At 45.2% G+C, this 27,673-nt stretch overlaps 1 protein-coding gene across 2 annotated transcripts in view; it reads right to left on the bottom strand.

Annotated features, from left to right (window-relative positions):
* Positions 1-27,673, bottom strand: part of LOC310785300 (prelamin-A/C-like) — a 55,927-nt gene that overhangs the window by 8,805 nt on the left and 19,449 nt on the right. For both annotated transcript variants that reach the window (XM_083646320.1, XM_083646321.1), the window contains exons 3-5: positions 2,678-2,834; positions 1,515-1,640; positions 708-878 (exon numbers count right to left, since the gene is read on the bottom strand). In XM_083646320.1, the coding sequence (XP_083502446.1) occupies positions 708-878; positions 1,515-1,640; positions 2,678-2,834 (454 nt within the window). The remainder of the gene's footprint in view (positions 1-707; positions 879-1,514; positions 1,641-2,677; positions 2,835-27,673) is intronic.

The following is a 27,673-nucleotide window of genomic DNA, read 5'->3' as shown; positions in this document are numbered from 1 at the left end:
ATAGAGTAGCATTTGTAGAAAGTTGTTTTAAGAAGGTTTTTTTTTTTAGTCTCCACCGAAATATGGGCAGTGACAGAGGTGAGAGAGCTCATTCCACCATTGTGGCATCAGGGATGAGAAGAGTCGGTAGGTGGACTATCCAAATAAGTTACCGTAGTGATAATGTAATGAGTGTAGTTTTGAAGAGTCTTTGACCCGTTTTGTAATCCTTACTGTTAATTTGGAGATGTTAAGCTTTTAATGTGTTTTGACAAATGACAAGTAAACTAAACTGACATAGGATTCCTCAAGGGGCTCCAGCAAACCAGTTTTATTATAACTGTGATTTCCTTCACAAGTAAAGCACAATGACAAAACAAATCTAGTCTTTCTCCACATTCCTCATTAAGATTCCCACAGGACAATGATGCTGTCTATTGGCCTTTTTCACCTGCCACCAAATTCACCTATTTTGTGTATAAAAGGTAGGAAGTAACACAGGTGCAAGCAGAATATTAATGAGGGTTTCCAACTTCCAATCCATTTGGTGATCCAGTGCCGGGGCCCTCCGCACCTGTGTTACTTACTGCATTTTTAACACAAAATGAGTGAAATGGGTGGGAAGTGAAAAAGGCGAATTAAATTCACTTCTCACTACTCAGCTAGACTCACACTAATTGGACTCTAGGCGGCGCCACAGCAGTGTGTTCTACAGGAGCCAGGTGTACCTTGGCGTTGTAGGTCTTCTCAATCTCCTCCTTGTAGATGCGGACCTGCTCCTCATGCTGGCTTCTCAGGTCGGTCAGGGCCTCAGACAGCTTGCTCTCAAAGTCCACCTGCCGCCCGCCGTCTATCTCCACCATGCGAGACTCGTGCCGGCGCTTGGACTCGCGTAGCTCCTGCAGACCCACAGGGAGAGGAAGAACATCATAAGATGAAGTCTTGGATTTGTCTCGGTCTCGTGGCTATTTTCACACAGATTTGTCTCTAAACTACAGAAAAGGGGTAATTTTATTGATGTCTCGTTTACCACAAACCATTTACAGGATTTTAGCTGTAGAAACCAACTATAGTCCATGACCTCCTTTGCATTGATTAGTCAAGTCCTTGCTTAGTTGGATGTTGAAGGGTTTAGTGCAGAGCTCCTGCAGATACATCTACATCTGTTGAGATCCATGTCAGTACTGAGCTCCTGCAGCTAGATCTACATCTGTTTAGATCCATGTCTCCGTTTATAGATCTACATCTGTTTAGATCTATGTCTCTCTGTTTATTAATCTACATCTGTTTAGATCTCTATGTTTATTGCCTATTTCTCTCTTAGGTCTTGTATATAACTTGATTTGCTCTGATCTTGATCTTGACTTGGACTCGGCCACTGTTAGACCTGCTTTTTGTTGTTGTTTTTTGTTTTGTTTTTTGTTTTACTTGATTGCACCTAATCCACTTGGACTCGACTAAGCTGGTCGCATCTAAGAGGCAGCAATGACTGGATAGCTAAATAAATATAGAAGGGTTGAGGTGGAGAGCGGGACCTCATTGTAGATGTTCTTCTGGAACTCCAGTTCCTCCTTCATGGTCTGCAGGCGGTTCTCAGCATCCACTCTCCTCAGCATCTCATCCTGGAGCTGCCTCTTGGTATCGGCTAGGCTGACCTCCAACTGGGAGGGAGGAGGGAGAGAGAGATTGAGAGAGAGAGAGAGATGAAAAGAGAGATGGAGAGAAATGTTCTTAGGCATTTAAGCAAATACATTACAGAATAATAACACCCATGACAGACAAAAACCAAATGCACCTCAGGGCGTAGCATTTTCATTTAACTATGGCAGAGAGACTCTGCTATTGATGTAGGAGAAAAACCTGCAGTTCCCCGGTTTGACCAGTAGGTGGGGCAAGGCTATAACTGTCCACTTCAGTCATAATGGTAGAATTCATTGATAAAACAAACAGCAGATGCTGCAATCCAGTTGTCTGCCTCAGCACTTGTCCTCATTCATAATCAAGTGCCTGGAGTGTTTCTATAAGGTTACTAGTTTCTTTGAGGCATTTCAGTGTGTGCGGCACAGAAGGCACCCACAAATGTCGCTTTCACTCCTGCACTCCTACTCATCATCATCCTTCTGCCACATGAGTGGACAGCATTCCCTGCACTCCTACTACTGTTTGCTTTGGCTAGCGAGCTATGATTTTAAAGATATTCTAGTGTTGCAATAAGTTGTCCCTTAGGATAACAGGAGCAGCTAAATGTCTGAAATGCAAATCTAAATGTTAACCTTACCATATCACTCTTAATTTCTTATGTATCATTTAGAGTGATGTGTCATGGGGAAGATGTCTGCTATCAGCTGAAAGGATCCTGGTTTGAGTAAAGGTACTTGATGTGACTCAATAATATCTAAAAGTAATTTGAGCAGAAGCTTTAAAACAATAATTGTTTTTAAGCTTGTTTTAAAGCCCCACCTATTTCTGCTGTTGGATGAAAACTCTATTTTCAAAATGACAACTTGTCGGACACACAAAAAAGAGCCTTATTTAAATTTTTCAAGGTAGCCTACATGAGCATGCATTTCTGAATTTATAGCACACCACTAAGCACGTTTTGAATGGGGTTTCATAGGCCCTAGGCTACAGTGATGAAACTAACTCTGCCTATATAAATACCATGTTTGCCTTCAATTCAAGTAAAAAATAAATCTACCTTGGCCAGCTGGGCCTTGAGCTCCTTGAGCTCCGCCTCCAGCGTGCGCTTCTCGCCCAGGGCCGTGCTGAGGGAGGCATCTTTAGAGTTGAGCAGGGCCTCCAGGTCCCTCAGCCTGATCAGGGCTGCCTCCAGGTCCGACTCCTTCTTAGTGTTCCTGTGGAGACAAGAGGCGGCAGAGGCCTGCTTAGTTTACTGTTACCATATTGTATGTGACTATTGACTAAAACACATTTCAAGTGGCATGTGCTAACTTTGATAAGCTAAGTTTTAGGTTGCAATGTCTCGCTATGTAAAGTGCTAACTGTGGTTGGCCAAAACCTTTATAAATAATACAATAAAAATACGTCATACTAATTACCTGTAGGAATATATAATGTACACTGCCATACTAGGGGTGGGGGGAAAAATCGATACACCATAGTATCGCGACATTTTGCCTGACGATATTGTATCGATATTTGGACGCCAAGTATCGATATTGATTATTATTTTTTTGCAGGCCATGCCAGGCCACCGGGCATCTGCCCGAAGCGCCCGATGGTGCAGTCCGCGCCTGCAGTGGCGTATTGAGTCCAGAGAAGCTTAATAATGTAGCCTACGTGTGGGGCAAAAACAAAACAAAAAAAAACACTGCATGTTTTACTTCTGGTGAGGTCAAGGAAAAGGTAGGAAAACGAGTTAGGAGTGACAATATATCGAAATATCGCAATATTCAATATACCGCAATACTAGCATATCGCAATATCGCAATACTATCGTATCGTGACTCAAGTATCGTTTTAGTATCATATCGTGGGCATCTGGTGATTCCCACCCCTATGCCATACCAGTCAAACGTTTGGATACATATTTATTTATTTTAAGAAACACATTTCAAGGAGTTAAAGTCCCTGGAAACCAGAAATATTTCTCTATTATTTAGCATTTTGAGTTCATCACATCACAGGACCCTATGTTAATAAGCCACCAGCCAAATTTGAACGATGATGAACGTCGCAAAGTATATAAATTTAGGTTTGACAGTCTGGCAAAAGTCATGAGAATCAATTACTTTTTAGAGTGCATTTTCTCCCGCGGACTGTGTGGGCGTGTCCCGTCTGCAGCAGGGACATTTCTCTCCTCCGAAGCCGTTTTCCCACATGCGTACCGGAAAATTACCTGTAAGTCAATATCGGACATTTCCCTTCACACTTCGGCTCGCGCATGTGGGAATCTATCAGCGAATTTGCCTGTATGTTGGGGGCGGGGGGAGGGGGGAGCTTGTATGTATGTAGAGAAAGCAAATGCACGAAGCGAAATGTGGAAGTAGTTTGCTTTGATGTGCGCGAATGATTAGATGATGCACTTTGAAGAAGTTGGGATCCGTGTCTGAGAGAAATAGTTGCTGGTTCGATGTTTATCCGTTCACCTGCGTTGCGTTGAAGCACTTTTTACAGACTGGCTTCGTTTGATGTGTCCGGGCTTGCCTTGCCTTCGGAAATCAGCACGCCCACACATGAAGCTGACATAGGCTACCGCTCTTATTATCACAAGATCATTTCGCCAGTTTGCTTTAATGGGCGCGAATGATTAGATTATGCCCGCTGGAACATTAAGCAACGTGTGTGGGCTACACCTCGCCCATGAGAAGGACCGACCGCTGTCGCGGAAAATGACTGGACCCGTTTCCCACTTGGTCTCCCTTAAGAGCATACCGCTCTTCTGACTGGCTCGAAACTGGTGAAATGTCCGCCACGACGGGGTCGCGCTTATACCGGCACGACGACTTTCACACATGCAGGCATTAGACCACGTTCCGGGCATTTACCGGTACAAAGCGCATGTGGGAAAACGGCTACAGAGAGAGAGAGAGAGCGCGAGAGAGAGGGGGGGAGGGAAACGGAGAAAGAGAGATCCAGTGCGTGTGTCGAACACACACACACACACGGTGTGTCACACACACCGTCACCACACACACGAGTCACACACACACACGGTGTGTGTGTGTGTGTTCGTTGCTCGGAGAGGGAGAGATGTTGCTGCGACTGCACAGCGCAGTGTGTGTGTGTGTGTACTGTATGTGTGAGTAACCTCGCGTCACCAGGCTGTGTGTCTCTCTCTGTGCTCTCTCTCACACTAGTCCCGAGAGAGAGAGAGAGGAGAGGAGAGGAGAGGAGAGGAGAGAGAGAGAGAGGAGAGGAGAGAGAGAGAGAGCAGCATAGCGCTCGGCACAGAGTGGGAGGCAGACGGACACTGAGGGAGCGCTGTCACTGGGGGCAAAGAACGGACAAAAGGAGAAGGGCAGATTGCGCGCGTGTACAAAGGTTATATAGAGCTTATGACGTCATAAGCTCCTGCATTTTAGCACCTCGCGCTGCTGTCTTCAATGAGGAAGTACCTTGTAGAATCTTGTAGAAAAGTGTCGATTTTAAGGCTTTGGGTTGAAAGTAATGTATAATAATTTCTGAGGCACACAATTACTAACATAAGACCCTAAATAACATAGTTAGAACGTTTTTGTGGATTTTGGTTTCCAGGGACTTTAAGCATAAGCCTTTAGATTAGATTGGCTTTAAGATAATGAAAAAACAGTACATCCAATCAGGTGCGTCCAAACGCTATGGTCCAAACTTCTGACCGCTAGTGTACGTTCCCATTCATTCTGTTTAAACAAGTTGCCACTTGATCAGCAGTGGACAAATGGAAAATGCGGAGGGGATTATAAGCATTTGATTGTCTCTGCCATGATATACTGATAGAAGTAGTGGAGGACACAAATTACAGTGAGTGCAGCAGTTGTACCACACTGTTGATGTGAGCTGAACTGAGGCCAACACATCAACTTACTAGTTTTCAGTAGAAGTGCCCATTGAGATTTCTGTGTGTGTTGAATTAAGAGAATTCACGTTTGTTGTACATGGGCTCGTTTGCGAGGCCTCTCCACGGGAACCAGTTTGGACTACTGGTTTAAAAAAAAACTTGGATCTGCCCATGGAAAAACGATATAGACAGACACAGCAGAAGATGGCTGCGTGTGTGTGTGCGTGTGCGTGTGTGTGTGTGTGTGTGTGTGTGTGTGTGTGTGCGTGTGTGTGTGTGTAGGTGCGTGTGTGTGTCTGTCTGAGTGACTGGTACAGTACTGTAGGAGAGACAGTGAGAGACAGACAGAGACAGAGGGAGATTGGAGAATAGGTGGTTCATGCACAGCCAAAAAGGAAATGGGCTCCCTGTTATTCTATTTGGCCCCTGCGGTCCAGTCTTCATTGTCACTAATAATGGCCATCTGCTCGGGGAGATGGCTTCCAGGCTGCTTACACAGACCTCACAGTTCCCCGGTCACTGGCAGCCTGCTGTAGGAGAGCCAGCTTACGGACAAGCATGCAGCGTGAGCTCCAGATACGCTCTCACCCAGGCAGAGACGCACCCCAACAGAGATAACACACTCCATTTTAGATTTACTGATGATTTGGAGTTAATTCACCGGCAATTAACTCAAACCTGAAAGTACTATTTTCTACTCGGTTTCTCAGAGGCAAAAAGCTTTGGATCTTAAAGCACATCCACTTCTTGACATGTAATGGAGAGACACAATACATACAGTATTGGTGGCAGAGTAGTACTACAGTATTGCAGCATGCTTCATATCAAAGATCAAAAAGCAGAAAAAGAAGAAAAGCAATGATTTATCAGAAATTAATGAGAGTTGTATGTCCAGAAAAGAAAATCTCAATTCAAAACCCTGAAAAAGCATACTGTAATATCCCTGATGCTTTACAGATGTAAAGTCATGCAAACAAAATGACCTTGCATGGAACTGTCTGTACTAGGTAATTATGCTTTCAAAGAAAAGAAAGTCTCTCAAACCTGTCATTTATCAGATTACAAAAGAGACAGCCCCATGTTTAACTGGCTGCTACCAAATAACCCTCATCAAGGCCACCCATCTCCACACACACGTGTGCACACACACACACACACACACACACACACAGTACACACACACAGCACAGGCATGCACATAAATTAAAGATCTCACGCGCACGTAGATGTGCACACACACACAGTTGGTGAATTCATTTCGTGCAGAACAATCTGATCAGATGGGATGTCCCAATTGTTGGATTTCATATATATTGTGTGGAAACTCAATACAATTAGCCCATTTCCCAGACTTAAGACCCCTTAAAGACCATGGTGCAGGTCAAAAACAAATCTGAATTTATATTTTGTGCTCATGATTACAGTGAAAACACTCCAAAAAGACAAAGATTTCCCCCCCACAGGCCCCCAGGGTATAAATATGGAGGAAAAGGTGGCATTTTATAAATGGGCGTGTGACATAACAACAGGAGTGACATCACAAGAGGAAAATGTTTTGCTGGGACTGACACAGGGATGCAAAGTCATGGAGAGTGAAAAAAGGTGACAGATACCAGGGCAGACATAAAACCACTCAGAAATCCTCATATTTTGGGCTGAAAAATGTGACTGTCACGGTGTCACCTAAAGGTGACTAGTTTGCATCCCTGTGACATCACAAGTGTTACTTCCATGAAATGGACCAGTGCCCCCTGCTGGTTACAAAAAATCTAAATGCAGTCTAAATGCAGCTATGTGTGATTGGAAAAAAATCCCCCAAATCCCATTACTATATATACCCCTTCCACATATTAATGCAATGTGGTCTCCAACCTGCACCATGCATTTTAACCCCATTTAAAACACCAGGTGCTGGGGTCAGGGGTCAAAGGTCAAACAGGCTGCTCAACAGATTTTACCAGATTTCTTTCTACTTTTCCTTTTGCAGGAAAGGTTTGCTGAGTGTGTGCCATTTTTCAGCGATACCCTGCTTTGCATTTTTAGTCACACACCTTCATGCCCAGTAGAAGCAGTCTTCCACTGCCTTGCTCAAGGGCAGTTTGACTTGACTGTAGAGTAGCTCAGCAGAAGTTAACAGTCAATGGAGGAATGCTGAGTGGTGCACTGGGAGAGTTGGTGCGGGGGTTCCCAATGCCCATGAATGGTGTTGAGGCAAAAATATTTCTTTCCACTCAGCTTTTTTCCTGTAATGTCTTGACTCTTTACAGGCCAAAGTGCACAAGCACTTTGTTATAAATACATGACCAAACATGCATGCATGCACACACACACACACACACACACACACACACACACACACACACACACACACACACACAACAACACCTGGAAACATTCCTTGAATTCTTGAACTTAGAGACTCCAGCAGGGCAGTTACCCCACACTAACATCTGAGCCATCAATCAGGCAGATTAGTAACTTAGGTAAAATGAAATATGCCTGCTACTGTAACAATGTTGTTTTAACAGCCAGCATTTAACAATATAATGGGGTTTAACCACCTCTGAGACTTGTATAACTGTGGCTGTGATGAAAACTATTTTCCAAGTGTTGAGAGGCTACTGTTGTTATTGTGGAACATTTCAAATTTGCCACAATACTAGCCATTTATGTCATTAACATACATGGACTTGAGTAAATTCAAAAACAAGACTGAGTAAGGAGTGGGAGAGCGGGCCAATGAGCTTTTTATTGAGCTGCCCTGTGAAGTGTGAAAGCATTAGTGTTAGGGGTGGGAATCACCAGATGCCCCACGATACGATATTATCACGATACTTGAGTCATGATACGATAGTATTGCGATGTTGCAATATGCTAGTATTGCGCTATATTGAGTATTGCAATATTGCGATATATTGTGATTTATTACCTTTTTCAACTGCAAATGAGGTCCCAAAGGTAAAAACTTTGTCAACATTGTTTTATCTAATGAGTCAAAGTTTCCAGTCTGTTCATCTCACTTCAATCATTTTTATTGCACCAAAATGGGATTGTCAAGCTGACAGACTGACCAACACTGTCATAAATGTTGCATGCACTTGACATTTTGTATAATAAAATATCACGATACTTGGCATTCGATACGATATATTGCCCACAAAATATTGCGATACTATGCTGTATCGATTTCACCCCCCCACCACTAATTAGTGTGTATACATGTGCATGCGCACACATTTGCAGATTTGTTTACACCCCAACCTACTAGGCTGGGTATTGGCAAGGACCTCACGATACGATACGTATCACGATACGATTGTATCACGATACATTGCGATACAATACATATTGCGATATATTGCAATACTCTACATAATTTACTGAAAATTGAATTTGCTGTGTACCACCCAGGTAGTGTAATAATCATAATTTACTGAACATTTAATTTGCTGTGTACCACCCAGGTAGTGTAATAATATGTACATCACTTTATATTGATAACTTAGTGGACAAATTGAGTCAAAACTACAGAGGGTTGAGTGCGTTACTGAACACACTGAAATAAAAAGTATTCTTATTGTGCCACTGAACACATGGCTGTGCAGAAAATCGATATGGCGATATATCACGATAGTTTTCTGAAATATTGATACAGTATTGCGGAAAAAAAGATCACGATTTATTGCCATATCCATTTTATTGCAAAGCCCTACGACCTACACAGTGCTTGAACCTATACAGCCTATATACCTATTGTCTAGACATGAATATTGTTTGAATGAGACACTGTAGCAGTCCATTTCCCAGGGGAGATGAATGCTTCTACATGTGTGTGGGTGGCTGCTATGACGTGCATTAGGGCTAATGGGCCCAGTGGAACGGCTCCAGCAGTGAATTAATGGATGGAAATGGCTTGTGACATGCTACAATGTAGCAGCCAGCTACATGAACATTTCTCTCCATACAGAAATACAGCAGCATTGAACATAGACGGAGACTATAGCTCCTAACAGAATAGCTTGCAGTGTAAGCCCTGGCAGTGTTGATGCCAAGCCAACCCATTATGTTAAACCGGGACTACAGTAGAAGTAAGTGCCACCCTCTACCCATTTCATTCTGCTAGAATAAACGTAAAAATCAGAGTGACATTTATGGACAGAAGGATGGTGTAGAGTAGACCACCCACCAACCGCCTAGCCCTAGTTCAATCTCTTATCTGCTCCAGGGACCATTTTGTAGCTGACCTCTGACCTCACTGTTGAATGGGGCGAGCAATAAACCAATTTCCCTATGGGGACGGGACCAATAAAGTTATTTTTATTATTAGAAGTAGTCCTATCATAAAATGATCTGCATTGTTGGTTCATATGTGTGTGTGCATAATGATTTGGCAACACACAGTGCTTAGGGGAATACAGTATGCTTCTACACCAGGCAGTACGGTAGAGATCAAACAAGCATGAGCCAGCTCTAGGTTGTTGTGCAGTACATTCACATGCCAAGGAATAGCTCTGTTCAGCGATTCTCTGAGTGAAAACACAGTGCTACCAACGCACTTCAGAGTTAACAGGTAGAGTTTAACAAGGGGATAAAACGCCTGGCAGCAACAGGAACAGATGCATTTCACATTTTCATCAGCAGCAAACCGCTTGGAATACATAAAAGAAGAACTGGGTAGTTAGCATGAGCAGCGATAGCCACCATGGTTGACCAGACTAAGAAAAGGGCGCCACCTACAGACACTCAAATGTCATCAACAGAAAATCGAGGAGAAACGGTGACCAAAGATGTGACCAGTATAAAAAAGAAAAAAACATTTTCACAATTCACACAGATGATCACTTAACTTTAAAGCGATTTCAATTAAAAAAGTTAGTGTGATATGATGGACTGGACTGTACTGTACACAGAGAGATATGATGGACTGGACTGTACACAGAGTGATATGATGGACTGGACTGTACACAGTGTGATATGATGGACTGGACTGTACACAGAGTGATATGATGGACTGGACTGTACACAGTGTGATATGATGGACTGGACTGTACACAGTGTGATATGATGGACTGGACACAGTGTGATATGATGGACTGGACACAGTGTGATATGATGGACTGGACTGTACACAGAGTGATATGATGGACTGGACTGTACACAGTGTGATATGATGGACTGGACACAGTGTGATATGATGGACTGGACTGTACACAGAGTGATATGATGGACTGGACTGTACACAGTGTGATATGATGGACTGGACTGTACAGTGTGATATGACGGACTGGACTGTACACAGAGAGATATGATGGACTGGACTGTACACAGTGTGATATGATGGACTGGACTGTACACAGTGTGATATGATGGACTGGACTGTACACAGAGTGATATGATGGACTGGACTGTACACAGTGTGATATGATGGACTGGACTGTACACAGAGTGATATGACGGACTGGACTGTACACAGAGAGATATGATGGACTGGACTGTACACAGAGAGATATGATGGACTGGACTGTACACAGTGTGATATGACGGACTGGACTGTACACAGAGAGATATGATGGACTGGACACAGTGTGATATGATGGACTGGACTGTACACAGAGAGATATGATGGACTGGACTGTACACAGTGTAATGATGGACTGGACTGTACAGTGTGATATGATGGACTGGACTGTACACAGTGTGATATGACGGACTGGACTGTACACAGTGTGATATGATGGACTGGACTGTACACAGTGTGATATGACGGACTGGACTGTACACAGAGAGATATGATGGACTGGACTGTACACAGTGTAATGATGGACTGGACTGTACACAGAGAGATATGATGGACTGGACTGTACACCAGGGATGGGCAAGTTTGATGATAGAGAGGACCACAAAAAAAATCCTCGCTACCAGAGGGCCAGATTGTGACCGTGCACTTCCACCAGTAGCCTACTGTAACACCATCACTCCCAATTATCCTAACTATAATTTGACTAGCGTCTGTCTGTCTCTCTCTGTCTCTCTCTCTCTGTCCTTCGCGTATCTCTCGAACTGTTGAGTGCAGAGCACTGTTTTTGTGCAATTCGGACGCGAAACACGTTCAATATTAATACATTTGTTTTCAATTCTGCTCCACCCTCCTCACCTACGAAACAATCAAGCACTCCTTCAAGCCCCAGCTGATCTGGGCAGGTTGCTCCATGACAATAAGTGAGTAAAGTAAACGTTGCTGTGGGTAGAGTAAATGTTGAGAGGGAATGGTGAGAATGAGGGGAGGCAGCATCCCTCCTCAGGTTCCAATTGAAAAATGTCTTGCAATACAGTGGAGAGAGGGCAGCATGAAAGGAGCAGAGAATAGTAGAACATGTATTTGTAAGCTGAAGAAGCAGCGTTAATATTAATGTGTCATCAAGTCTGTCATGAATAAATTCAAGGTGAAATAATCGGTAGAGCTCATCAATGCTAGGCCTCAAGAGACACTCTTGCGACAGACCCTAGAGCCCATGTGGGTTTTAGCCTCTTCGCTAGAGCGTCTGCCTCCCATACTGGAGGTTCCGAGTTCGATCCCCAGCTGCCGGGGGACTACACAACGCGGGCTTCAACCATGCACAATCATGTTCCAAAATACTTGTTATTTACATAAATCAGAGCTGCGTGTGTGTGTGTGTGTCCTTGCATGCATGCGTTTGCCTGAGTTTGCCTTTCCAAAGCTGGCATCCACAAACCCCGCCTCCAAAGTACATATGCAACCAGTCACTCAGCAGATACTTTTCAAAGATCACACTTACATTGACAGTACAGTAAAGTGCAGTGTCATGAGAGCAACAGGTATGAGAAGGCTGACAGCAGTTGGAAGAGCAGAGTAGATTGGGGAAACGCAGTAAATAGAGTGGATAAATAGACAGCAGCCAGTTCCATCAAGATAAGGGAAATCTGTTGCATGCGAAACAAGGCTGAAGGAGCTTTTTTGAAGCCTGCAAACTGAGGAAGTTTATATTCTCCAATGATAAAGTGAATTAAAAACAGGAAAATAAGTACAAATTAAGCCTGGATCTTGTTTTTGGAGGGCAGAGCAGTTGTCTTCTTTGACTGTAATGCCTTCATAGTGTAGTCAACAGCATTACTCCCACACACCAATGTCTGCACAAAAAAGCAGCTGCGCTCTAGGCATCACTTCACTCTTTTTGGCTGCGATATCAAAGCTTTTACGGAGCAATTCGAATGAATGGCACATTTTGAGGCACGGAGACAAAATGGGAGCTATTGGACAGAAGAGTGGCAGAGGGCGGTGGGGAAGAGTGAGAGTGCGAGATGGGAATGTGAAAAGAAAGAGAGAAAGAGGAGGAATAATAGAGAGAAGAAATCCGAGGAGGAGGCGGAATGTGTCGGCTCAGCTGCCGGTCTCCAGGATGACTCACAGCTATCTTTGTCCAGCCCGCTGACCAGACATGAAGCCCGCCTCATGGAGAGAGAGAGAGAGAGAGAGAGAGAGAGAGAGAGAGAGAGAGAAACCCACAATCCCCTGTTTTGCTGTACCGTTGCCATGACAACCGAGGCCTTGTCGTCATGCCTGCTGCTTGGATGCCAGTAGTATTTCCACCACGCAGCGGACGGACGGAACAAGGAGTAGACTTTTCTCTGCAGATTTTCAAAATATCTTTCCAAGACTTAAGACTGTGTGGAAAAGCTTTCCCTTTTCTATGCTCCTAAAGGAAATCTATCCATATAATTTCTACTATATGGCAGACGCATCACTCAAGCCACAGTCAAAAAGGGCTTTGTAAAGGGAGATATATTGCTTCAACATGAGCGTTGCTGAGACGTTGTCTAGCTAGTCATACTGAAATGTCAGCTCAGCCAGGAGAGTCCCCAGCCAAAATGAGCAATTGTGTGATTTCACTATGATTTCAATGACTAGAAGTTAAGCCCAAAGAGAGAATGTAGTGCATAGTGGTCATAGTGTTCACTCTCTAGGCAGTTATGGAACTCTGGGCTAAATCATTTGGATAACAAATATCTTCTTCGATGGGGGTCCATTAGACAGTCATACCAGATGGGGATCCCTGACCTATTACGTATATTTGGGGTCCATTATTGAACAGGCTGACCGTCCAATCCCCAGACCCTATGCGGCCCAAGGCAACGGGCAATCCTGAAAGCCTCGCTGCACGAAAGCCTCACCAGCAGCTCCTTGGCCATGGTGAGGCATCGACGCCACTTTCACGTCCCGAGCATAAATTCCTAAGACCTTGGCAACACTGATGCCTAAGTACCCGGCATTTATTCACTATTGGGAGCTAAATCAAAACCTACAATTTAAACACGTTTTGGTAATTTTAGAGCAAATGAATGAATCCTCAACAAAATGAGTGCATAGAAAAGCCAAGGACAAATGCATCACATATTTCAACTACTCTGCAAGGCCTGACAAGAGTAAAAATCTGTGCACAGAATGTTTTTAGTAGCTCATGCTGCCTTACCACACATCTAACCCTAGCTCCTGAGACAAGGGCTGGGCAATAATTCAATTAACGTCTATCATGGGTGCCACGTCTGGGTAGTGTAGTGACTCTACACTGTATAGGTACAGGAATAATAAAATTATCGTCTTTCAGTGGAATAGTCTTTCAGTGGAATCATATGATGATATGAAGATATTTTAATATCGTGACACATTTCTGCTCTAAATCGAATATGACAAGCAAATTTGACTTAAAAACTTGTTTTGTTTGACATCACACCTAACATTACCATTCAGTTAAATCAAATGAGATGAACAATAATTTGATTATTTAACGTGATTTTACGTACATACACTAGGGTATCGGCCCGCTGCGCGTGCTCGCCGCACGCAGCTCGGCCGCTGCACGGCCTTGCCCGCAGCTCGGCTGCTGCGTGGCCTCGCCTGCTCTATTGGCATGCACAGCGCACAATCGCCTGGTGATTTTGGTCAATAATGTCACTGTGATGTAACAGTGACATTACAACATAGTTTAAATCACAGTAGAGTTAAGGCCTGTTTTAGGTAGCCTGGGTAAACCCAGCCCCCAGTGACCTGCTCTCAGGCTCACCCTGCTTACAGTCACAAGGCTAGTGACTGGGAACTGAGAGAGCAGGTCACGTGGGGGCTGGGTTTACCTAGGCTATGTTTTAGGCACAGCGCAGTTAAGGCATCATAGTTATTCAAACTATGATGCCTTAACTGCGCTGTGCCTAAAACAGGCCTTAACTCTACTGTGATTTAAACTATGTTGTGCCCTCTCTATGTGATTAATAGAATCATGCATTCATGACTCAATTCACTGCGTTGTGTCATTGTTCCATGCATTTTTTGGTAACTCAATGCCATTGTTTTTATTATGAAAAGTGTGACCTTGTTATGTGACCTCTTCTTGTTAAATTAGGAAAGACACCTTTTCCATATTTTTTAAATTTCCTTCTGTCTCCTATGTTGACTCTATGTAAAATCATATCATCTGGTGTCTCCTTTAAATGCCTTGTTACATCACTCCCATGGGACTCCACCACATTTAAATGCAGCACCTGTATGTGATTGTTCCCATTACCCTGATGAAGACTCTTTGAGTTGAAACGCGTTGGTATCCCTGCTAGAATAAAGGATTTTTAATATAATTCAGAGTGCCTCGGATGTCTTCTTTTGCTGCTTTCAACACCTGGGGAACTTCCTGCAACCACACTGGACAGCTACCTCTTTTTTATCTTGTATCTATATATGCCCCATCCTGGAAGAGCACCTGATTTTTACTCTGCTAACCTATATTGATGTCTTCTTGACCCAATGCAGCACTCCCATTTGTATCTTTATAATGTCATCAGTGACATCATTATTGACATCATCAGTGATGTCACAATGCCTATGACATCATCAGTGGGACAAAAATTGAAACAGACAAACATTGGCCACTTGCTCCTTTTTATATAAATATATACTAGGCACTCGATTGGGCTCGCTAATCGCCCGTACTGCAACTCGCCAAGCTGGCCCTGCACCTCGCATTCGCAGCTCGGCTACTGTGTGGCCTTGCCTGCCCTATTGGCGCGCGTCTCCCTCAGTCTCTCTCTCCCTCAGTCTCTCTCGTGAGCCTCCTCAGTCTCTCCCGTGATCCTCAGACTGATTACATCACTGATGACATCATCACTTATGACATCACTGATGAGGTCGTCAGTGGGACTGATGTCATCAGTGGTTTATGACATCACTGATAACAGTGGTTTATGGCATCACTGATGATGTCAGTGGGATTTATGACATCACTGATGATGTCATTTATGACATCACAGTGGGACAGAGAAACAAACAGAGCCCTAGCTCCCATTTATATAGGCATTTATGCATATGCCCATTTATATAGGCATCTCGCTCGCCCTGCAATTTGCGTATGAGCTCGGCTGTTGCGTGGCCTCGTCTGCCCTATTGGCGCACACGCTATGTGTCTCCCTCTCTCTCCCTCTCTCTCTCCTTCAGTCTCTCCCTCCCTCAGTCTGACATCATCAGTGATGTCACTGTATGATGATATCACATCACAGTGGGACATGGGACAGACAGAGAAACAGACAGAGCCCCTCCATTATGAAGTGTCAGCACTCAGCAGACTACTAGCCTATCCTGCATTGGCCAATGCAAAATCATATGTTTCTGAGGTGGCACTGGAACATTTGTTTTCTTAATTTTTAAGTTGACTAACATTGTCGTTCATGTCCCTCACTGAGGCTTTCCCAGCCAGCATACAAATCCAAACCAATGTGCCTCGGTCAAAAAACTTTCTTCTCCAATGTTGAGGTTACAGATAAACTGTTGGTGGGGCTGCTATGGTTGCAAACACTTCATCACCTCTTCCATTTCCTGTAGTACTACGCAAAGAATTCTTTTCAGGGGAGGTCCAACAGTTGATTGATCCATATGGTATGTTACTATACACACACACACAAACAGAGTCTGGCAGGCATGTGTGGACATGTGTGGGTGGGGTTCCTCAATGAGTCACTATTGAAACAGAGGAGTGGAAAGAAGGGGGTCCCCCGGTTCCCTATGGATTGTCTCATAAAAACGTTCCCATCTCCAATTATAGCCCAGCTTTCCTACACCCATTTCCACTAGGTTGAGTTTGGCCTTCCATAAAGCTGCTTTACACTGGCAGGAAAAAGTGACTAAGAGGAAGGCTGTGGAATAATGGGGTCTTAATAAACACAGGGGTCCAGGAATAGAGCTGGCACCTATAATAGCAGCCAGGCTACTCACTGTTTCAATGGGCATTCCAATAAAACACCAATGGAACTTAGCATGTTTGACATTATATAAACAGAAGATTGAGCACTCCTTTAGCCTCCCTCGCTGTCTCGCCCGCTGAACTGGCAGTGCTCATTTGTATCGTGGCTCGTTGGTTTGCCCTCGAGGTCTCGCCCGCTTCACGGGCTCACAGACACAGCTCCACCGCTTCATGGGCTCACAGACGCAGCTCCACCGCTTCATGGGCTCAAAGACGCAGCTCACCCGCTTCACAGGCTCAAAGATGCAGCTCGCCCGCTTCACAGGCTCACAGACGCAGCTTGCCCGCTTCACAGGCTCACAGACGCTTCACAGGCTCACAGACGCAGCTTGCCCGCTTCACAGGCTCACGCCCGCTTCACAGGCTCGCAGACGCAGCTCCGCCCGCTTCACAGGCTCGCAGAGGCAGCTCGCCCGCTTCACGGGCTCACAGACGCTTCACAGGCTCGCAGACGCAGCTCCGCCCGCTTCACAGGCTCGCAGACGCAGCTCGCCCGCTTCACAGGCTCACAGACGCTTCACAGGCTCGCAGACGCAGCTCCGCCCGCTTCACAGGCTCACAGACGCAGCTCGCCCGCTTCACAGGCTCACAGACGCTTCACAGGCTCGCAGACGCAGCTCCGCCCGCTTCACAGGCTCGCAGAGGCAGCTCGCCCGCTTCACGGGCTCACAGACGCTTCACAGGCTCGCAGACGCAGCTCGCCCACTTCACAGGCTCACAGACGCAGCTCGCCCGCTTCACAGGCTCACAGACGCTTCACAGGCTCGCAGACGCAGCTCCGCCCGCTTCACAGGCTCACAGACGCTTCACAGGCTCGCAGACGCAGCTCCGCCCGCTTCACAGGCTAGCAGACGCAGCTCCGCCCGCTTCACAGGCTAGCAGACGCAGCTCCGCCCGCTTCACAGGCTAGCAGACGCAGCTCCGCCCGCTTCACAGGCTCACAGACGCTTCACAGGCTCGCAGACGCAGCTCGCCCGCTTCACGGGCTCGCAGACGCAGCTCCGCCCGCTTCACGGGCTCGCAGATGCAGCTCGCCCGCTGCGTGACCTCGCCCGCAGCTATATTAATTGTGCGCCACGGAACTGCCGGCTGCCCTATTATAATAGTAGGATTATCCTACTATGATAGTACTGATCCAAGTAGGTTGTGCAACTCACGTAAAAAGAAAATATTACAGGCACATGACCATTTCCTATGTCTCTTCTGGGATGAAGAACACAATGCTGTTGTTAATGGTGTGTGCGTGATGATAAATCACCAGAAACGAACAACAATGCGCCCTTTGCCAGGGGCGAGCCATACCCATCCACATGTGGCGGATATGGGAACAGAGTTGTGTGTTGTTAATTGTGTGTGTGTGTGTCTGTGTATGGGAACAGAGTTATAGTGTTTCTACTCCTACAGCAGAGCAAATGCTGACCATGGCTAATGGCCTACTTAGGAGACAACCACAGAGGGAGGACAGGAGCCAAACAGTACAATGTCCTCTCATTTCAAAGTGAACGCTCTGGTCAAGTAGTCACAGGAAAACAAACATGTACTTTCCCTTTCATGCCGACTAAAACGTGTCCCCATCCAGCAATATATTTCTAAAAACTCTGTGCCAGACAAACACTGTCAGCCAACCAGGAAAGAAAAAGGTACATGTTTCACCCATTTAGCGCACTGATAAATCCTTTTATCCTGTGTGCGCGTGCGTGTGTGTGTGTGTGTGCGTGTGCGTGTGCGTGTGTGTGTGCGTGCATGTGCGTGTGTGTGTGTGTGTGTGCGCGCGTGCATGTGTGTGTGTGTGTGTGTGTGTGTGCATGTGTGTGTGTCTGCAATACAGCAAAGGCGTGTGAGACACATAACCCTTGTTCCTCCCAGCATGATTAGTTGATGAATCATTGCTGGGTGAGTCAGAAGCCCGGTGCCTGATCTTTGTGAGAGTGTGTTAGCATAAGCGCTAGCTCTCCCTAGTACAGTATTTGATTCGATTATCTGTGGTGATAAAGTCCAGTGCTAGTGCACACAGCTAGCCGTTTTGCCCTTTCATGTGCCCTTTTTACAGTGCCATTAAGGCAACCGCCATGAAAACAGGTAGGCCATAAAGGTATAAAGATAAATATTAAATTGGTAACCATGGTGACCTAGAAGTTACTTTTAACTATACATAATCTACAAACAATCTCGTCCAGAATTGAAAAAACATTCATGCCTAAAATGCCAGATTTAAGGTCATTTGAGTTCAAATTTGTTTTGCTACAAAAATAAACAATCAAATCTGAACCCGCTCTTTTTCATGCATCTCTGGAGTATGCAACCTTATGCAACCTTATGCAACCTAATGCATAACACTGTTGCTTTGAACACACAGGAACAACTTGTTGCCAGAAAAGATTTACTGTGCAGTGAAAGTTGCACCAATGCCTCCAACACAAAGTGCTGCTTTCTGTATTTATTCAATTGGAAATTTAAGTGATTTTTATTTTTGACAGTTTTTGACTCAGTGTCTCAATTTGTTGCCTGCTGCTCAGCTGGGGGAGTGTCCCAAAATTGACTGGTGAATCTTCTTTTTTTATTAACAAAAACAGTCTTACCAGTGCAATATTCAAATATGAACAAGTAGACTGGTGTATCGCCACCTCACTTCTGCTCCATGTGAGTAACAACAGATTGCATTTTGGTCCCTTCCCCTCCAGTGAGACGCACAGCCAGTGCTCTATCCAGCTGCACTGAGTTACAATGAAAGCCTCATGGGCAGATAAGGGGGAGTGGTGCTAACGTTAGCATGAAGCGAAACAAGTCATGTGTTATGAGGGCGGGCTATGGTTAGCATTCATTAGCCTGTACTAGCCTGTGGGGAAATAGGATTTGATGTATGGAGCATTAAAACTGTGGTTGTAGGACAAGCCTGGATGCTGTGCTCTCACAGTTGGCCATAACGGACTGGCATGTAGCAGGCCATAATGGACTGACATGTAGCAGGCCATAATGGACTGACATGTAGCAGGCCATAATGGACTGACATGTAGCAGGCCATAATGGACTGGCGTGCAACACAGTGATACAGGATGGAGGATTGCTGTTTGTAAAAAACGGAAACGGGGCACAGACCAGGGCAAGATAATTTCCAATAATTTACCAATGATTCTTGGCATTTGTCCCCACGCCGCCCATCCAGGATACTGCATCAGGAGGACCATTCAGGTAGTCAGGTAAGTTGTAAAACACTAGCCCTGTTCAGAATCAATCCCTATGACAGAAATAGTGGAGTATTTAGTGTGTTCACCATTTTTTTTTATAGAGTCCGAATTCTCAACTGTTAATTTGATTCACTATTTAGTCCACTATAGTCAAGTTTATTTATATAGCCCTAATTCACAAGCATGTCTCAGAGGGCTTCACAGAAAGTATGCACTATAAAATACCCACAATGCACAGCGATTTCTAGTGAACAGCGAATGTACCCTACATTTTCACCGATATACCACAATGCAATGCGGTCATCTTTACCGAATGAAAAGAAGAAAGTTTTTAAGCAAGATGGCGGGAGCAGGAGAAGTAAAGCGCCTGGCATGGTTTTGCGCAGCCACGACTTGGAGCCTTGCCGCCACCGAGCGGCGACAGCGATACTGTGCATACTCGAACGTAACTAGTCCAAAACACGTTATCGTGTCGTTTACCAACAACTTGCAATCATGTCGGTGGTTGAACATTTTATTGTCCCTCCATTTCAAAACTCATTCCGGTGAGCCTGCAGAAGGCTTTGCTAGATGAGGGACAAGCACGTTAAATGAGGAAATGGCATTTCCTCATTGCTCACAACAAGGAGTCGATGGGGCAGAGTCACATTTTCGAGTAGCTGCACGCCCCCTACGCCGAGCTGCGCCGATAGGACGCCCAGCTGCGGCGACCCCCTCGGCGCAGTCAGCGCCGGCGATTTCGCTCAAGCATAATTTGCGCTTAAGGGCTGCCAGCCCTAATTTAGTTTATAAATGTAAGTAATAGCTGCCTTTTCTGTATTCAACACATTAGTAGCCTAGCTTGTGTATGTTTTTTGTAAAGCCCAGTAAGTGCCATTACGTGATAGTGGGCGCGGATTGCTTGCGTCACATGAATACCCGGCGCATCTTGTGACGCAATGATGTTCAGAAAAAAAATCTGTGTAGTGTCCAAAAGTCATTTGATCGTCCCCCATATAGTTCACTATATGATCAACACTACATGGGGAATAGTGAGTGAACCATATAGTTCACTATATGATCAACACTACATGGGGAATAGTGAGTGAGTGTATGAGTGAACCATATAGTTCACTATATGATCAACACTACATGGGGAATAGTGAGTGAACCATATAGTTCACTATATGATCAACACTACATGGGGAATAGTGAGTGAGTGTATGAGTGAACCATATAGTTCACTATATGATCAACACTACATGGGGAATAGTGAGTGAACCATATAGTTCACTATATGATCAACACTACATGGGGAATAGTGAGTGAGTGTATGAGTGAACCATATAGTTCACTATATGATCAACACTACATGGGGAATAGTGAGTGAACCATATAGTTCACTATATGATCAACACTACATGGGGAATAGTGAGTGAGTGTATGAGTGAACTATATAGTTCACTATATGATCAACACTACATGGGGAATAGTGAGTGAGTGTGTGAGTGAACCATTCCGAACACAGCGACAGAAAGGTATGCAAGAGTGACATTCACACGCTTTCCTGTGATTGTCTGGACTTTCTGGCACTCTTGTTTGACATGAGAAACCCGCCCATCTGGCAACAAGACAAGCTAACAAAAACCATTCCAAGTATCTTCCAAATTCCAGTTGCAACTCGAACAACGTTTGAGTCTGCCTTCCTCCAACGCACCTGCCACACATTCAGGTGTGCAGACTGGAGATTTTCTTTTCAAAACAAATTCTAGTTGCGCCAGAAGAGTCAATGTGGGAATATGCCACCGGTTAAAAGGAAGAATATCTGACATTCACAGAGTCAAAGTGTAAGTAGAACAGTACAGTAAAATACAATACAGACACATTCAAATAGAGCTGGTGGAGGATGAAAATGTTTGTTTGCAGAAACGAACCAGCGTCTCCCATCTTTTCCAGGAATATAACAAAAGATTGCCCAACTGCAACCACATCAGGCTTTTAAAACGTGGCTCCTAATCACACATCCTCAGCTCAAATAAACAAGAACAGTGTTAAGGCAAAACATCTGGGAAGTCTCCCATTGATTGAAAGGGCTGCCATACAAACCCACTGCCCTGTTTGGATTCAATGGAAATGTTCCCAACATCCTGTATTTACCTCACATTATTGGAGAGTAAATTAACATTATGGTATGGACTCAAACTGCTGTTACACAACTAACCAGATGGGAATGGTCGGGGTTACACCCACCTTGCCAATGTGCCGATCTGAACGTCCTTGTTTAGAGTGTGTGTGTGTATTACTGTGGAGTCCCATCATCTTAAAGTGATTTACTGTGTTCGTGAGCAAAGTGACTCATACAGCTTGGCTGGATGCTGGAGAGAACCCTGAACTATGGAAACTCTGATCTATAAACCACACACACACACACACACACACACGGTACAAAGTAAGTTCTGGTCCGCTGAAGTTCTAGCCCGACTCTCTCATTACTCACACAACACTGAGCCCAACAGAGACGGCTCTATGTTGCAGCCATCCAACACTTTTACAGGGTTGCCACATCTGTTTTCCATTGCAGAGTGCTCTGTTATTGTTAAGCCCCAGACAAACTGGCCAACTAGCGGCAACGGCCGACTGTTGCATCGCCTCGCGTTGCCTGTGTCAGGGCCAAAAAGTTGCATTTGAACACACTGCAAAGACTACAGCCGACGGTCAACTAGCACGTACGTTCTGCGCCAGTGTGAGACCTGGACTGCAGACATACAAAACGGATACATGAAACAAAGCAGCATTTGCCTACCATTTTCACACCACTCTCACTCACCACTTAAACCTTTTCATAATTTAGATACTTCTAATGGAGAATATGTCTGATCAAAAGTTGCAAATGGCACTGGCGTTGTCAGCCGTTGCCTGGTCTTTTGCTTGTGGAAGAGGAAGAAAGGGAGATGCAGAAAGCTAAATGGGTGATAACATACAGCGACAGGCTCAAGGGGCTTTCCCGAAGGCGATCGAGACGGTCTGTGTCTCGTCATAGACGCTGGGGTAGCTGGCTGGGGGCGTGGTCAGGGTGGGGTATATACCCTGGCCATTCTATCCATTCAGCATAGTTAGCATTTAGCTGCTAGCCCAGCCCAGGCAGACAATATCGTGGATTTAAGTCCCGCAGTAAATGAGTAAATAAGTAATGTACCTGCTTTAGAATCCCCAATCCTGTAGTGTAGAGCAGCAGCACCGTCCTTTGGTGAGTCAGTCCATTGAGATATGGTTTTTTTTACCCCACTCGCGTGCCAGCTGTAGTAACATTTTGTGGGCGTTTCCACACAGACCGACTGTCTCTATGTCATCGTGAAATTTGTTCATCCATCCATCTTCAACTGCTTATCCAGGATCAGGTCGCAGAGGTAGCAGTTCCAGCACTGCTGGACCAGCAGGGAACCCAAACTTTCCTTTCCCTGACCACATTAGCCAGCTCTGACTGGAGGATCCCGAGGCATTCCCAGGCCAGCGTGGAGATATAACCTCTCCACCTAGCCCTTGGTCTGCCCCGCGGTCTCCTCCCAGCTGGACGTGCATGGAACACCTCGCTAAGGAGGCGACCAGGTGGCATCCTTACCAGATGCCCGAACCACCTCAACTGGCTCCTTTCTTAGCGAAGGAACAGCGGCTCTACGCCCCTTGTACCTGCTATCTTGTTCTTTATCAGATGATATGAAGTTGAAAAATGAGAATGTTTTGTGCATGCCCTCTCTTCTCGTGCACCGTTTCTTCACTTGACCCGCTGACCAGCCAATCGGACTGCGACGCCGATTCAACGAGCCGCCGACAAGGCCAACTAGTGCCAACGGTGCAGGACACGTCGGCCCGGTGTGTCTGAATGGGCTCTAATGCCTCATTTACACCACATATAACAGCACAGTGTGGCTCTACTCTTACTGCCCTTACTCTTCTCGCCCTGATAGACTCTGATTCCACCGCAAGTTTAGTTGCCTCCGTCCACAACTGGTCGTCATAGCGACCACATATCTTCCCTCCGCTGTGTATTCACCTTATGTTCCAACACAGGTGTCAGCCAGTTACTTCCTATTGTGTTTACACTTCCTGTGACAGTACAGTACTAGTGAGCAGGTAAAACAGACTGTTTTGAACAGGAAGTCATAACACAACTGGGTCAAGTGGGCGGGGCTACATAAGGTGAATAACGTTAAGTGAACACACGGACATCTTAACAAACTGTAGATGGAAAATGAATGGCGGATGAAATCCCTTGGTTGTATGTTGAATGCAGGAGAGGACGTGACTTTAGCCGGCGTGACTTTGGTGTTCAGTCAGTAGTCACTGTAGAACAAGTAGCCACAAGACTGGAGCAGCCACACTCCCACTTGGCCTAATGGCACCCATTGACCATATCTGCAGGATACCAGGTCAAAGAGGGACACAGATTTCCAAGAAATACTATAAATTATAGAGCTGCTGTGAATAGACTTGCAAGCACACCATGCTGTGCACAGAGCCCTCAATCAACAGTGTGCTCTTAAGCTATCTTGGTATTAGAGACTGACCGATATATCAATATTGATATGGCCTCATTTGGCCCTCAAACGTCATATCTGTATCGGCTCAAATGTTTGCCGATATGCGGCAATATAAAAAAAAAAAAGTTATACACAAAGCACACGTCGTTGGTGTGGTTTAAACCTAGTGTAACGATTAATCACATAGGAGTTTTACACAAAGCACACGTCGTTGGTGTGGTTTAAACCTAGTGTAACGATTAATCACATAGGAGTTTTACACAAAGCACACGTCGTTGGTGTGGTTTAAACCTAGTGTAACGATTAATCACATAGGCTACTTTGTCCAGCAGAGCGGGCGCCAATAGCTCACGGCCCTTCTGCAGCCTGATCACCCTCATCTCATCAGTCTCAGATATCAGTCCTCTAGTCTGCACTCCCTCAGACAGCAGTTGCAGGCAGCCTGCTGCTTTCCTCCTCCTTGGTCTCTCGCACTCACCAAAGCAGCATCGATCAGCAGAGTTTTTGTCCACATGTCACGGTGTGTGAGGTAAGCTCAAGCTGCTGCTAACTAGTTCATGAAATAAATAACTTAACGTTACTGCGACTGGAAAGTGGAAATGTTAATAAACAATCGCCGGGCGCATCTCATTGCCCCTTTCAGTTTCAACTCAAAAAGTTCCCCCCGTGCCTCTGACTAAACGAGTCGCCTTTTTAATGCTTCACTTCACTAATCACCACAATCGCCAATTTTGTCTCAGTAACACATTACAACATGAGTGACTAGCAGAATGAAGGGCACAGTTCATGTTTTAAGCAACAGCTCAACAAGATTCAAGATTTTTATTGTCACTCCATGGTACAAGTATCACGTGTGAAATTCTTGTGCTGTGGACTCCGTTTACAACATAGTACAAATATAACAAATATAACAGGGCATATGAGTGCAAAAACAACAAGAGACACAACAAGCAATAAGGCAGTATAGTGATAAGACAAGTCAGAGACAGTGGCATATTCACTGCACATAGGTGCACATGTCGTGTGCATACTTTAGACGTGCTTAAACATTTTAAATTCGGCGTATTTGACATACAGGTGCAAATAGCATATTCCTTATTAAACATACAATTAAACTCAGCGTTTTAAATTCGGCGTATTTGACATACAGGTGCAAATAGCATATTCCTTATTAAACATACAATTAAACATTAGACATACGTAATGGTAGCAGCTACAGTACGGTACAGTACGGCTACTACACTATTTGTGTATGTTAAGGAGTCTCGTGGCCTGCGGGAAGAAACTGTTCCTCAAGCGATTTGTGCGTGCTTTCGGAACCCTGTATCTTCTCCCTGAGGGTAACAGGGAGAACAGGCTGTTGTGGGGATGGTTTGTGTCTTTGATGATCTTCAGGGACCTCCTGAGGCACCGCTGTTTATACAGTTCATGCAGATCTGGCAACTCACATCCTGTTACGTGCTGGGCTGCGCGCCTCACTCTCCGTAGCGCCCTGCGGTCCATGGTGGTACAGTTCCCGTACCAGGTGGTGAAGCCGCCAGTCAGCAGGCTTTCAATGGTGCCTCTGTAGAAGTCCCTGTGGATTTCTTTCCTTAGCCCAAATTTCTTCAGGCGCTTGAGTCCGTGTATTCGCTGTTGGGCCTTTTTGACAACAGTGGCGATGTGGCCGGCCCAAGTCAGGTCCTGGTGGATATTGACTCCCAGGTACTTGAAGCTGTCCACCCTTTCCACCACTGTGCCGTTGATGGTGATTGGGGGGTGTGCGCCCCCCCCCCCTCCTGTAGTCTACAATGATCTCCTTGGTCTTGGAGACGTTCAGAGAGAGGTGGTTGTCCTGGCACCATTGTTCCAGGGCCCCCACCTCCTCTCTGTAGGCCGTCTCGTCGCTCCCCGAGATCAGCCCCACGACTGCTGTGTCATCTGCAAACTTCACGATGGTGTTAGAGGTTTGAGTCGCCACGCAGTCGTGGGTGTAGAGGTCGTACCAGAAGGGGCTGGAGACGCACTCCTGGGGCGCTCCTATGCTGATGGTCAGTGGGGAGGAGGTGAGGTTGCCCACCCTCACCACCTGGCGGCGCTCTGTCAGGAAATCCAGGATCCAGTCGCACATTGCTGTGTTAAGTCCCAGGTCCTTGAGCTTGCATACCAGCCTGGAGGGTACTATGGTGTTGAATGCTGAGCTGTAGTCCACGAACAGCATTCTTACGTAGGTGAGAATGCCAACCCATGCCAGTATAATGGTGGATTGAGACTGTATGCATGTTCAGTTTCACGCTGTGTGTGAGACAGCGTGCTGGAATGCAACGCCCCTACCTTTCGTCTCCCTACTCTCGCTTGCTATCCGTGAATATTATTATTTTACAGTCTATGTCCGTGACACACATGTCGGCGTGCCATAGTATCTCATGCAGTCTCCCTGACAGCAGGCTACTCGCTTCTATTTCATAGGCTGCTTCACCTTTTTGGCGAAGTTTGTTACGCCTCAAACAGCATGCAGTGCAACACCACCGCTGTAGTGTTCATTTGGCTGGCTGCAGCGACCATAACATTGCCATTAACGTTACATTAACCGCAAAATATTGGTAAATATGCCATGTTTGATAATCAAGAAAAGTACGTTTCTCATTGACGTTCAATCTATTGAAATATGATAGCCCCTGGAGTAGACAATAGTAGGAGGGAAATACAGCTCGCAGCTGGTTAGCAGTGGTGGAATATAACGTAACGTTACATTTACTCAGCTACTGTTGTGTTCTACTTTACATGTTAGAGGGACATATTCTAGCCTACTTTCTAGTAGGGCTGTGCAATAAAATCGATACGGCAATATATCACGATACTTTTTTCCGCAATACTGTATCGATATTTCAGAAAAATATCGTGATATATCGCCATATCGATTTTTTTCCACACAGCCATGTGTTCAGTGACACAATAAGAATACTTTTAATTTCAGTGCGTTCAGTAAGACACTCAACACTGTAGTTTTGACTCAATTTGTCAACTAAGTTATCAATATAAAGTGATGTACATATTATTACACTACCTGGGTGGTGCACAGCGTTTTGTATTTTTAGCTCTATTTTTTAATTTTCAGTAAATTATGTGTAGAGTATTGCAATATATTGCAATATGCATTGTATCGCAATGTATCGTGATACAATCGTATCGCGACCCATGTATCGTGATACGTAT

This window comes from Poromitra crassiceps (genome assembly GCF_964638095.1).
Source record: "Poromitra crassiceps genome assembly, chromosome: 1".
In the NCBI taxonomy this organism is placed as follows: Eukaryota; Metazoa; Chordata; class Actinopteri; order Beryciformes; family Melamphaidae; genus Poromitra; species Poromitra crassiceps.
The sequence above is the reverse complement of the archived record's forward strand: the minus strand, read 5'-3'. Positions and strand labels throughout refer to the sequence as shown.